At 33.0% G+C, this 15,476-nt stretch overlaps 1 protein-coding gene across 1 annotated transcript in view; it reads right to left on the bottom strand.

Annotated features, from left to right (window-relative positions):
• LOC131841548 (matrix-remodeling-associated protein 5-like) overlaps positions 1-15,476 on the bottom strand; it is a 439,379-nt gene that overhangs the window by 50,122 nt on the left and 373,781 nt on the right. Inside the window, exons 5-6 of the mRNA XM_059189865.1 lie at positions 9,744-9,829; positions 4,965-5,078 (exon numbers count right to left, since the gene is read on the bottom strand). Of these exons, the coding sequence (XP_059045848.1) occupies positions 4,965-5,078; positions 9,744-9,829 (200 nt within the window). The remainder of the gene's footprint in view (positions 1-4,964; positions 5,079-9,743; positions 9,830-15,476) is intronic.

A 15,476-nucleotide genomic window follows, 5' to 3' on the forward strand; every position in this document is an offset into this window, starting at 1 on the left:
TATTGTATGTTCATTAAAATTATAATCATTTGCCAAACATCTTTACGAAATTAAACAACAATTTAAGAATAAATTTAAAAATTAATTTTATTATTTAACAAATAAGTATTCAAATTAAAATTTATTTATGTATAATAAAAGAATATCATATAAAATACTTTGAAATTTATGTCGAGATATGGTATTATAACAGTCATGCCTGTATGAAGATGTCATACCTCTTATTCTGCAATTTGACTGCCTTATCTGCATCCTACAACCAAACACAGCTAACAAATCAAGCTGCTTGACGGCTGAAATTGGTGACACTGAGGTACCCACGCAAACGAGTTTTACAAGTCTACTATGGTTAAACATCAGATGGGCCGTTTGCTTGTTAACCGAAACATAATCCGTCATACTTGTGAACGGGTGCTGCTTGTAGGGACCGGTCTACTCTAAACACTACGACTGATTTCCTATTATTTATTTGTTTAACCAGTTGGTTATATATTTAATATTTTTTCTATTTGAGTATTTAATTTAATTTCTAATTGGTAATTTGTATTCACACATTCAACTTAAACAGTAAAGTAACAATAAAATTATTTAGTTTCTTGGTTGTTCTTCTTATGATGAGACAGCTTTCCGAATGACGGTAGATTAAAAAAAAAGTGAGCATTCAAAAGCTTGCTTCAATGTAAGTTTATTTGAATAAATGATTTTCTATTCTATTCTATTCATAGCTTACAAAGCACGCTGCTTGGTGGCATATAAGGGAGAACAAGGTACCCACACAGACGAGTTACAAATTAGTTAGTAGTTTACAAGTTTACTGTATAACATCAGATGGGCCGTATGCTTGTATATAAAAAATATTTCTTTTCATTAATTGAACATATTTAATTAGTGTCTAATGCGGTTTATTTATTCCTGTCCGGATACCTACTTTTCGCGTCCGAACCTAAGCCCATAACAGTAGAAGTTTAACCCCTATCAAACGTCATGCAGTTTCGTCGGCGGGTCCCGTGGGGTGTTTAGCGAAAAATGTCCAATTCACGCATACTGGTGAGATTTGACCCGAGTCATACGAGATAGCGAGAGCGAGAGCGATTTTCGTTATAACATAATCATCTGCTTCTACCTTATTCCATTTATTTGAGGTCGGCGTAATATGTTTTTCTCTTCCATTCGTCCCTGTTCGCAGTCGTCTCGTTTTTACTCACTTTCTTACCATATCATCTTTCACACAGTCCATCCAACTCTTTTTCGGCCTTCCTCTGCCCTTATAACCATCCTCATTTACATGTCGTTATAACAATTACAAGCAAATAATAATAATAAATAACATTGAACAATTAACACAGCGCAACTTAGTCCCAAGATAAGTACAGCTTGTGTTATGGGTACTAGACAACTGATATTAAGTATAATCGCAACCAGTTTATACTTGGGCCACGCTACCCACGTTGCTTGACAAGGGTCTTCCCACCGAGACCCTTTTGTTTTACACATTTTTTTTACCCAGAACTCATCCGCTGCTTTAGTATTTTCTGTACTATTTTTGTGGTTTCACAACAAGTTCAGGGCTTTATTTGTTGGAAAATGTAGATAGCCCCTAATCGGGGTCGTGGAATCTGCATCTGATTGTTACCGACGAATTTTAATATACACTAATACTAGGTGTTACCCGCAATTTTGTCCGCCTACATGAATCTCTGTTTGCCCAATGGTGACTGGAAATGCCTCAAGGTGTTATGTCCATTGAAGTTTTAATAAATAAAATAAATTTTGTCTGCTTCTTATTCAGATAAAATATAGCCTATGTTCTGCCTCAATTCGTCCGGTGAAGCTGTAAAAGCCAGTAAGAGTCGAAAGCATAAAAATATTTAAAAAAAAATCTACCTCGTCTATCTTTATATAACATTGCAATTTTGCTCTGAAAAGGTATAAACTTATAAACAGACACACTTTCTAATTTATAATATAATATAACATAATATATGATGATATAATAATAATAATAATCGCAGGACAATTAACACAGACCCATCTACATCCAAGTAAAGCTAGCTAACTGATACAAATACATTGATTTTTTCGTAACTACATATTATAGAAAACACCCAGTCGGATACAATCATACTCATGAATGTTTATGTCGTGTGAGGAATCGAACTCGCGCCCATCGGATGTAGAGCGGGTGCTAAACCACTAGATCACCGAGGCCGTCGATATAATATAATACAATACAGTATAACTTATCAACAAGTTGTACTGTATTGTATATTATAATAATACTCGTCGCATTGTGTTGTATATATTTGAATAATCCGATGTAATTTGTCTGCTCTATAACAAGTAATCAAGCAAAATGCATTGGCCACTGTTATCTACTCATAATTTCTAAACTATTGCGTCTCCAGCACTCTGAAATATTGAATAATTAGCTATTAAACCTGTCTAGACTGTAGCCTCATAATTTAGTAGAAACGTATTACTTCAACTTGGAAATAAGTTAATTTTCTCAACGATTTACTTGCTTGCGTGGCCACAAATAACTTTATTTTTGACGTGTCAGTTTAAAAAATGCTTTCTCTGATCATTTTGCATAACAATCATATATACACAGACTGCATAAATTATACATTTACTTATTTTTTTATAATATGTAATATCCATACTATTCACAGAGGTATACGTTGTAAAAACTCGTCTGCGTAAAAGTTATCTGCGTAACTGAAATAGGTTACAAAGAGGCACCCTCTTTGTAACCTATTTCAGTTATGAAGCCGGTTGCTTTTTTATTAGGTGATTTAGGCTATTATCAGGTGCTTGGACCTGTAGTACTGCGACCTACATAGATCTGTGGGGAATATACGGACAGCGTGTGGCACAACGTTGCCTAGCAACACATGAGGGAGAAAAATAACAATCCTGTCGTAGCGGACCGAATCTCTTCTTTTCTTATATAATTTCCATTTATATTATTATCATTCACTACTGTAAATAATATAAGAATACACATATATATACAAAGCCACGACTGGTCTTATTCTATCATCGCTTTTCCTGCTGCTGCCTATACTAGACGAACACTGGATATATAAGTAATAGCGGTAACAATCTACGCGCTAAAGATCTATAGTACTCGCCCTTTTTCAGGGTTCACTACCTAGACTCGTCAGGGACAAGAATTAAAGGATATTCTTAGGAGCGATCGTTTTTATCTCCTCCAGATAGAGTGTAATCCTTTGTAAAGACAAAGGAGATATTTCGTTTATGCATGCCGCTTGCTTTGTACGATGTATTTAGGGTGTGATATAGCAATGATTATAGGATAAAAGGCATGACATCCCAGTCCTCTGGGATCCTAGATGGCAACGCATGAGTGTTGCCACTGGCATCACATGATATGATGGTATGCAACATATTCGTTATGCATGTAAATAGGCTATAGTTTTCGCTATATCATGTTTTTTATTTATTTATTTATAAATACTTCATGCACAAATATAAAACAAAATAAAGGTGCATATGGTGGACTTAACACCATAAGGCATTTTCTCCCAATCGACCATACGGCAAACAGAGATTAGTGGTCGGTGTATTTAAGTAAATAATAACATGAAATATATATTAAAAGTTATTTTTATTATTTCTTTATAGAATTTATTATAGTAAGTATTTAATTTTATATTATTTATGTAAGCATACTGGTATTGACACACACACTTAGTTAACTAAGTTAGGTAAATACCAATAGTATGCCTTTTTCCAGTACTGCTCTTCAACCGCTTTCTGTTTTTACCCAATGGTTAGCTGGCAGAGAATGTAGTAGTGGTATTAAGCTCGCCAATTATATATTTATTTTAAATAGTGCAAGATAAAGGAAAAAATAAAAAAACAGGTGGTGGATGGTCAGCTTGTTTGGCATTTCAATTACATAAAATATTCAATTACTTAAAACTATTGTCAAAAATAATTTTAGCGATTCCAATGAGTTCAAAAGATATAAATTCTGAGTAATATCAACTGTATTTGTCACGTCTCGACATAAAACGTCAAAATAAAATATTCATTGTGAAATAAAATATGTAATTTCAGTTTTTTGCCATTGGAATTACGTAAAGAAGTACTATTTTATGCAAAACTTGAATGACATTAAGAGAAACAAACAATCTGTTTTTTATTACTTAAAATATATGTCGCTGCAACTAATATAAGAATGAGCCAATCAATATAGAAAGTAGGAAAAAATATGGCTTTCCAGATTTTCTTCTAAAGGCACAAAATATATGGTGTGCAAGAAGAGTTTTTCCTTCTAATTTGTCAAATATCTCAGCGTTAGTTTGTAAAATCGTTTTATAGTTAAATCCTTACTTCTAGACGCTCCGAATTCAAATTAAAAAAATATTTGTTCGTGTACTAATGCAAGTATTTTTTTTAATACTTTTTCCTGCCGATACGTTACAGCTGAAGCTTGAGTTTCAATTGATATGAATTAGGAAGAAACTCAACAGATTCTTTAAAGTTAATCAGTTAGCTTGAAAAACACAACGTCTCACATTTTTATGATAGATACGAGTAGGTAACGTAATTTTGTAAGGTTGTTTTATATCGCCATCTTGCAGAGTTTTAACGAACCACCTAACTAATAAACATATAATCTAAATAGAGCAACAAATGAAGCACTTTAAAATTTACAATATACTTTTATTATTTTCAAAAAATCTTAGTAATATTATAAAAGCGAAAGTTTGTGAGTATGGATGTTTGTTACACTTTCACGCAAAAACTACTGAACGGATTTTGATGAAATTTTACAGTAATATAACTTATGAATCAGAATAACACATAGACTACATTTTATATTGAAATTTATATACCTATTGAAATTTAACGCGGGTAATCCGCAGGCACAGCTAGTATGAAATAAATATACTACAATTGTTAGGTTAAAGTAATAATGTAATTTAACATACCTCCAACTGCGATGCATGTGATATTGACCTCGGTGCCTTCATCATACGGACCCAGGATGCCATTCCTGATCTCCTTGCCGGAGTGATCGAGGATGATCAGTCTTTCTGGTGGTACTGTAAAGGAAACTCATAATTAGTCGTCGTAAAAAGAAATGAAATGAAAAACACTTTATTGTTCCTCTCACATAGAGGAAATAACAATTACACAAATTAATATGTATAATAAATATAAAAAAACACAAAATACGGAGGCAAAAATTTCCTAAATATCGATCTCTTCCAAGCAACCTTAGATGAAGACGAATAAGAGTGAAAGTTCATTCTTTAGAATTATCATGAGAGATATATAATGTATATATTTTACAACTGAAATGGCTTTTTAATAAAACCTTTATTTTGGGTAGATAAAAATGACAAAAAGTGGTTGATGACGCATGAATAATATTGTACATTATATAATTATAGATCTATATAAATATACTAACTGTACCCGTCGACTTCGTTCGCGTCGAATTTAATTGTATTTTTCTAAAATAAAAGTAGCCTAAGTTACGCCTTATTACATCAGCTACCTGCCAAAAAAAGTCACGTCAAAATCGGTCCAGCCATTTCAGAGATTAGCCAGAACAAACAGGCATACAAACATTTTCTATTCATATGCATGTAGTAAAAACTGTTGTGTAGATAGAGAAAAAATAAATGTTAGTAATTAATATACATTATACTCTGTAGAAAATATAAACACTGATATATACAATTACATGCAATCTATATATACATACGTAAATGTACAGTGACAATAAGAAAATCCCTGGACAATATAATAATACCCCAAGAGAATTCACACAACGTCACCTAATCCCAAGATAAGCAGAGCCTGTGTTATGGCTACTAGACATTTGACATAAAAACCTAGACATTTTTTTTGTAAGTATATACATATATAGTAAGTATATATAATTATATATTATATCACAAAAATAAAATATCGTTATCTCAAAAAAGCAGACAAAATCGCGGGTAACAGTAGGTATGTATATAAAGATTTCTATTTATATTTGGCCCCATTTCAGTTCGTAACAATCGTAAAGTTAGCGACGTGAATCCATGACCACAGTAAAAGATAGTGATCGAATGTCACCATAAATCAAGGGGGAACCACTAAGCCGTATGCTTGCCTCTTCCTTATTCCTACGAAAGTTATTGGATTAGCGACCTTTTTAGTTCTTTTATTGTATCTTATCAGTTTCGTACAAAAACTAAACCTATCTGGAGTGATTAGGGATTTCAAAATTTGCCATTATCTACCAACTTCTAAAAACTTACGTAGTTCAGCTGTATTCGCAATATTTTCCTTAAGTTTGCATGGATTTTCAACATTATTATTTGATAATATTTTTATATAATAATAATACTAATAACATAGCTCCATCTAGTCCCAAACTAAGTAGGGTTAAGTTGTGGGTACTAGACAACAAATATGAATACTTAAATACATATTTTTAAGTAAATACTTGTATAGTATACATAGAAAACACCTAGACCACTATAAATAATCAAACTCACGAATAAAAAATGTTTGAATCGCGTGAGGAATCGAACCCCGAACGAAGATTTTTTCATATATGGTTAATGAGTGTGATTGGTTATAAGGGCAGATGAAGTCCAAAAAAGAGATGGATGGACTGTGTAAAGGATAATAAGGTAAGAAAGGGAGTAAATAATGAGATTACTACGAACAGAGATGAATGGAAGGAAAAACATACAAATGAATGGGATAAGGAAGAAACAGATGATGATTTGTAGCCGTGGTTTTTCAAAAGAGAGATCTTTATTTCGACTCAATAATTACTCAGATTGTGAATCAACCACCATGATCATAAATAAGATTTTATCTACCATCTACCCGCTGCTCTTCAGTTTCAACAGCCATGATCACCATGGCGGATGAAACATTGCCGAAATATCGGGAACTCAATAAAAATAAAACGTGATAAGACCCCGCGATTTTTACTAATTACATGTACAAATAATGTCCGCGTCAAATTTAAAACAGTACGCTTATAGCTATTTAATATATTCAAGCGTTTAATTTACAATTGTTAATTAATTGCTTTTGACTTTAAAACCTGTTTAAATTCGTGAAATATGAGTTATATTTACAATATGGCGTACAAAGAGTCATAAATTACTCGCTATTGCGTGTTTGTACAGAATCATGAGAGTAAAAGAGATATTATATCCTATTATTTCTAAAAATTAGGACTATTTTTGCACTACTATTTCATAAATATGTATGCAAATTGAATGATTTCGATGATCCAGTATTGCAGCACAACGCTTTGCTTCGGGTTGCGGGTTCGATTCCTCGTAAGGTACTAACATTTGTATTCGTGAGTATGTTTGTTTGTATTGGACTAGGTGTTTTCTATGTATATTAAGTGTATATATCAATTGTCTAGTAACCGTAAGACAAGGTCTGCTTAGCTCACTAGATGGCGCTGTGATTATCTAGGGTTATTCTTATTGGTTAATTATTGTAAAAAAATTATATTTTTAATCGAAAACTTAAAATTTAATTAATTTTCAGGTGTCACGACTTCTCATGTGTCATCAGCAAAATGTAATAAATAATGCACTCAATATTAAACATTGTTCAGAGAAATTATTTTATGCTTTAATAATAGCAATAATAATATCTTTGGACAATACACACAACCAACTAGACTCAAGTTAAGCAGAGGTTGTATTATGGGTACTGGACAACAATATATACAAAATAATATTCATTCATTCAATCATTCATTCATAATTTAAGAGTGATGCTCTAGTCGGTGAAGCTCTTGCTACTTTCCACGATCTTCCATCATACTCTTTAAATCTTGATACGACACGCCTCCAATTCTTTCTTTCCTTTGCTGGATAGCTTTCCTTTGGTCTTCCTCTCTCCCTTCTTTCCTTTTATCTTTCTTTCAATAATAACTTTCATAAATTCATCGTGCCGTATCAAGTGTCCTAACATTTTTCCTCGTCAATTTAGTATAGCATTCAATATCTGCCTTTTTTCTTTCACCCTGTGCAATACTTCTTCATTTCTTACTTTATCTTTTCAACTGATTATATATACGAAAGAAATATAATAACCCATATAACCTAGGATAATTCACAGCGCCATCTAGACCTAAGTTAAGCTAGCTAAAGCTTGTGTTATGGGTATTAAATAACTGATACAAGTACATAGATTTTTTTTTCGTAAATACATACATATTATACATAGAAAACACCCAGACCCAGAATCATACTCATGAATATAAATGTTTGTGCCGTGCGTGGAATCGAACCCACGAACATCGGAAGAAAAGCGGTATCCTTTACCACTATACCACCGAGGCCGTCACTCATGATAGAGACGTGCGAGAGTTGTACCGTGCGAGGAATCGAACCTGCGGACGGAAGTTAAGCGGTGCGCTTAACCACTAGTCCAGCGAAGCCGTCAGTATATATTTTAGTAGCTTTAGTTAATTCTTTGTTACCCTCATCACGTTCATTGGCAGAGACAATTCGTTTTACGTTCAGTTTAGCATGCAACCATATACATAAAGAAACATATATCCGTCGGATGTTTTATTTCTGCAGCTACAAAAGAAGTTCAAATAGAACTTGGCTTCCTGTAGCGTTTCAGTTTCAGTTCTTTAATCGTTGGAGCGTACTAACAGCATCTCTGTGTAACGAATTTAGTTCTTTTTACCCTACTTCCGAATGTTTATCGGACGTATATCCGGATGTATGCAATATTTACAGTGTTTAAATTTATAGATGGAATTGTAGAATTAAAAAAGTTTATTTTGTTTTTAATTACGGCCTCGGTGGTAAGGCAAGGCCTAGATGGTCTAGTGGTTTAGCATACTGCCTTACGACCGATGGTTCGATTATTCGCACGGCACAAACATTTGTATTCGTGAGTATGATTGTTTGTGTAGGTCTGAGTGTTATCTATGTATGTATTTACGAAAAAAAAATATCTATGTATTTGTATCAGTTAAAGGTATTTTTTTTTAATTTAAATAAACATTTTGTATAACACCATCTTTTAAGCGGACACGAACTCTAAAACTATGGTTAAAAGGTCTATTTTATTAACAAATTTGAAAAAAAATTGTGCAGTTCCTGTTTTCAACCTACCGTTGGAACCGCATTTCATTACTCTCTCTTCTTTATTCCTTCACTCTTGATAGAGTGGTCGCGCCTTTCATTATGGTATCTATTGGTTGTCCTCCTTGGCAACAGAGCTGCACACAATTTGCTTCCGGTTTTCTTGTACGGTTATTGGCTACAAGTACCTTAACCATTAGAGAAGTTTTCAACCGGTAGGCAATTAGTCATATTGAACTGCTTCTGACTCACGGGATATTATTCCAGATTTCTTACGGGGAAGGTAGAAAGACCCCAATGCCTTTGGCTTCTGTCCTGATATAATATTCTTTCATCATTCACACTTGTCTCTTACTATAGGCTAAACTGGCTTCCACTCAGTTTTTGCTGTAGCGCATCACTGAAGATCTTTCAGAGAAATCAACCATTTGAAGTTCATGATGTTAAGTTTATTTTATATAGGTTAATGACACTAAATAATAACCTTATTTAATGGTTGTTTTTAATTAATCCTGATATTATTAGGCGTGGTCAGATTTCAGCACTGAATATTTGTTTAAGGCCATAAACATTAATTACCACAGACCTACATACATACAGAAGAAATATATGATATAAGATACTTACTAAGCACAGTAAGATTCAGTCTCGTATTCTTCGTTGGAGATTTTAAGAAGTCCACTCTGCATCTGTACTGACCACTGTCTTCTGGTCTGAAAAAAATATCAAATCATGAAATCAGAAGATAGATAGAATAGAATAGAATAGAATAGAAAATCATTTATTCAAATAAACTTACATTGAAGCACTTTTGAATAGTCATAACATTTTTTTTTTTTTTAATCTACCGCTCATTCGGAATGCTGTCTCATCACAAGAAGAACAAGCAAGAAACTTGTGTGTTGCTCTTTTAAATAATTTATTCTTACTTACAATTTAAGTTTAAGTGTGTGAATACAAACCACCGATTAGCACTAATTCAATTAAATACTCAAAAAGAAAAAAATATTGAATACATAACCAACTGGTTAAACAATTAATAAGAGGAAATCAGTCATAGTGATTAGAGCAGACCAGTCCCTACAAGCAGCACCCGTTCACGAGTATGACGGATGAGCCAGCCATCACTGCGCTCGACCATATTTTAGGGAGCCCAATGACCCGGCCCACCACGCCGCCACAAGTCTGGACATTTTAGTGAGCATGACTACTCAAAACACCAGACCACGTCATAGCTACTCACAATTGCCATCTGATGTTTATAGTATTCACATTTCACGTAAGAATGCATGCGGCAATTAATACAAAACCCGCTACGCTTTCATATTTCTAAAATAATTGAATCAAGAAAGCAATGAGATAAACAAATTATAACGTTGTATGCTAATAAACTAATTATTTACTTGATATGTTGTCTTCTATGAATTCGTCTATCCTGTAATAGGCTTTCTTACATAAAAATTGTTTAATATAAGATTTGAATTGCCTCTCTGTCAGATTTAGTGCAGATTCTGGCAGTTTATTATAAAATCTTACGCAATTACCATAGAATGAATTACTGACTTTGTGCAGGCGGCATTTAGGTAAAATTAGCTTATTTTTATTGCGTAAGTTTCTATTTGTACAGTCTTTAAGTTTTCTAAAACTGTCTAAATTCTTCCGCGTATACATGATATTCTCATAAATGTATTGTGAAGTAACGGTGAGGATATTTGAGTCTTTAAAACACTGACGTAATGACTCTCTTGAACCCATACCATAAATAGAACGTATGGCTCTCTTTTGTAAAATAAATATAGTATTTATATCGGCTGCTTTACCCCACAGTAGTATACCATATGACATAATGCTATGGAAATAACTAAAGTATACAAGTTTAGCCGTCGCCACGTCTGTTAATTGCCTAATTCTTCTAATTGCATATGCAGCTGAACTGAGTCTATTGGCCAATTTTGAAATATGGGGCCCCCATTGTAATTTCGAGTCCACTGTTATACCTAAAAAAACTGTATCATTAACAAAATTTACTATTTCGTCATTAAGCAATAACTGTGTATTTATTGGTCTTACATTAGGAAGTGTAAATTTTATACACTTTGTTTTGCTGGAATTTAATAATAGGTTATTACATGTAAACCAATTTAATTTAGCAGACATAGCACAATTTACATCGTCTAATTGATTAGTTTGACGTCCAATTTTAAACACTAACGAAGTATCATCCGCAAACAGCACTATATCTGCAATTTTCTCTACCATAAAGGGAAGGTCATTTATGTAAATTAAAAAGAGAAAGGGGCCTAAGATTGACCCTTGTGGAACGCCCATCCCAATATTAGCTCCCTTAGATTTTATACCGTCAATATCTACAGTTTGGACCCTATCCTCTAAATAAGTTCTCATTAATTTTAGATCATTATCTTTTATACCATAATGTTCGAGCTTGTACAAAAGTGTTTTATGATCCACGCAATCAAATGCCTTTGATAGGTCACAAAAAACTCCGAGTGCATCCTGTGACTTCTCCCATGATTGGAAAATATGTGTTATCAGCGCTACACCTGCGTCAGTGGTAGACTTGCCGGCGGTGAAACCATATTGTTGACTGTGAAGCAGTCGGTTATCCCTGAAGTGTTGTAACATTTGATTTAACATTATCTTTTCAAACACCTTACTTAGAACTGGCAAAATAGATATAGGTCTATAGTTCCCTGGCTCAAATTTATCTCCTGATTTAAATAGTGGGATTAATTTGCTAAATTTCATTAATTGTGGAAAAGTCCCATTATCAATACATTTATTAAAAATAGTAGCTAGATATGGAGCAACAATATCTATGAAAGAACTAACTACTTTTACAGACATGCCCCAAAGGTCTTCTGTATTTTTTAAATTTAGATGTTTAAATATTTTTATGATATGAACGGGGCTAACATGTGAAAATTTAAATCTTAAAGCACAACAACCGATATTAGACTCTAGTAATATTTTTGCTCGAGATGGAGATGAGTCCAGAGAAGATGTAATATTAATCGGAATATTAGCAAAAAAATCTTCAAAAACATTAACTACATCTTTTGTTGCTGTTATTAATTTATTATCATAATTTAATGCAAATTGATTATAGGCTAATTTAGATCTTCCGGTTTCTTTATTTATAATGCCCCATATGGTTTTAATTTTGTCAGAAGACTGGTTAATTTGTTTATTAATATAATTAGATTTAGCCGTAATACAAACTTTTTTAAAAATAGTGCTGTGTAAAAATTGACGGCGATATGTAAAAAATAAACCGCCTTTTTTAGTTCAACAATCCAACATCGCTAGTTGTTTTAAACCAGCGACCTATGAATTGTGTATATATACATATATATATATACAATATTGAGGACACTGTGTGTTGGATTGTACACACATGAAAGATCGATTATCTTTAAAGGTTACTTAGGAACAACAAGTTTGTCTTTAAATCTAGTATTAATATTATAAATATTGCTGTTTATTGGAAATAAGTGAAGATTTTTGAGTACATATAGAATATTTGAGTATATAAATTGCGAAGCAACGGTGAGAATATTTGTACCTTTGAATTTCTCTCTTAATGAGTCATGACTCCTCATACAGTAAATCGTTCATATAGTCTAGTCTATAAGTCATCAACCATATTCCTCAAACACCCCCTCCAATCGATCCCCCGTCCAATTCAAACGGGGACCGATATTACGACGGCCTGTGCCGAGGTTCGAACCCCTAGCGGTGCTCTCAGACTAAAGTCGTATCCGTCAGGCGGGAGTTGGCCTTTAGCCGCTCCATAAGTCCTTCCGCGGGTTTGGAGTGCCACCTGCACTTGCCCCCTATCGTCCGGTGAAGCTGTAAAGGCCAGCTCTGGCCAACAGCATTACAGTAATCCGAAAAAAAAAATCCTCAAACACCAGTCTTGTTACGTAAACGTGTGAAGTAGCTTATACCTTCTAGTACAAAACAGGCAAGATAAAAGAAAACAAAATACAATAGGTACACATAATTATGGTGTCTATTATGAATTTAGACAAAACAACACGCTTCAATCCCAATCTGTTCAAAGTAAAACATCTTTCTTTCATCTACAAAATAATAATACGGAATCTAAATCGTGAAATCAAATATTGCCTGACGTTTCAATACATTACATTCCTTTTACTTTGTCTTTTTCATATATATCGAATTACTGCGTGGGATTGCTGTTAAAAAAATCCTAGACGAAAAGATAAACCCTTTTTGTCGAAACAAAAGGAAATCTCTTTTTGATGAGCGTCACCCGCAAATGTTGAGAATCGATTGCTTTTTAAAATTGTTTAGGGAGTTGCATGTGTAAGTAATGAGAGAATGGCCGTTTGGCTAATAAACGAAGGCAGCGGAAAGTAAGAAAAAGAAAGAACTATTCTGTTGTATAAAAAATAATAATTACCTTAAAATATTACATGTTTTCTCATGAGATAGCTTACAAAATTAAATTTTAATAAGATATATACAAATTCATATATAACTAATATTTTAATTTTGCCTGAAAAGTGATTTAGAGGAATAATGTATGATTAATTATAGCAGCTAGAATAATATATTTAAATCTAACTTTGCCCGCGTTTTTACCCACATGAAATTTATAGCCTATGTATTATATATGTAACTGTAAAGTTTTATCAAAATCCGTTCAGTAGTTATTGTGTGAAAGAGTAACAAACATCCCTTGATCCATCTATCCATCCATACTCACAAACTCAACTTTAATAATATTAGATAAATCACACTCTTCATCAGAATCTGTCATGTCAAATTAATAAGTATCAATTAGTTAGTGTATGTATATAATAATTAAACACTTGTATTTATTAGTGCAACTGTTTTTATTAGGCTAGACATTTACCATTTTTAGGAAAAAAATTAAGCATGATATGTTGTAGTACAAGATCTACTTTGTTTGGAACAAAATAGCATTGTAAGAAATGTTCTAAATTGTTATTATTACTGTTATTAGAAAAAGGACATATCATACATAAATGAATATACATCAATTTTAGTTCTGAAAACAATCTAACAACTTTATATGAGAAAAACAGAACAAAAAAGCAAATATTTAAAATCGTCATCAGCTTATGACATATACCGTACAACACACGCTACATCACGTTGTTTCGTATAATGGGTTTGGAGAAATAAATCACAATTTGTCGGAAAATCGGTTCTACACATCCCATCACACAATATCCCCATAACACGCAAATTAATAATGAATCGGTAAATCGGTAAAACGAGGGAAATATTGAATATGAATTATTTGTAAAGGCGTGTGCTGTCTAATCCCTTTAATATGAGCATTAGTGACTGTCGTTCCGAGAATAGAGCGGGACAAAGCCTAAATTGGGACAGGCAATTATTAATGGGACAAGGCAATTTGTTTTAATTAAATTAGAATAGCAAACAAGCTGCCGGCTAACCTTCTTATATATATTAGATGGGCTATACTATACCACCTATATATACATATGTATGTTGTGTTTATATAAATACTAGCTATACCCGCGGTTTCGTCCGCGTTAAATTTCAATAAAAAATATAGCCTATGTGTTATTTTGATGCATAAGTTACATTACTGTACAGTTTTATCAAAATTCGTTTAGTAGTTTTTGCGTGAAAGATTAACAAACATCCATACCCACAAACTATCGTGTTTATAATATTATTAAGATATAAACAGCTGAACCTGAAACCGGACTTCATGTCAGGTGAGTTAGCATGAGCTAACTTGACAAATACTCCAAGAAATAATAGTGATTGTATAAAAACTTTTGGACTTTTTATTGACTATATTTATTAAACACAATGAACAGTCCACATTACTAACAAATTTCCCCCCAGACATATCTTATTAATATTATAAACGAAAGTTTGTGAGTATGGATGGATGTGTGTTACTCTTTCATGCAAAAACTACTGAACGTATTTTTATGAAACTTTATAGTATTATAGTATACATCAGAATAGGCTATAAATGTCACGCGGGAGAAACCACGGGCACAGCTAGTGTGTGTGTATATATATATAGGTGATGGTGATAAATATATACATATATCACGTTATCATGCGATGATAGATCATAGACCACCTAAACCGTCATCGGCCAATATGTAATCATTAAAAAAATCAGAGAAATGGGCAATTTTTACCTCGTCAGGAACTTGAGAACGAATAAAAATGAAAAGTCGAAAGTTAACAATAATGAGCTTGATATGTGTTGCGAGTTTGTCCCAATGTCCCATATTGGCCGTTGTCCCTATCGAATGTCGTCCCTATGAAATACCGTTATACAATTAGAACGTAATG

Source organism: Achroia grisella, unplaced genomic scaffold (assembly GCF_030625045.1).
Source record: "Achroia grisella isolate CSIRO2021 unplaced genomic scaffold, CSIRO_AGI_Agris_v1 utg1847, whole genome shotgun sequence".
Taxonomy (NCBI): Eukaryota; Metazoa; Arthropoda; class Insecta; order Lepidoptera; family Pyralidae; genus Achroia; species Achroia grisella.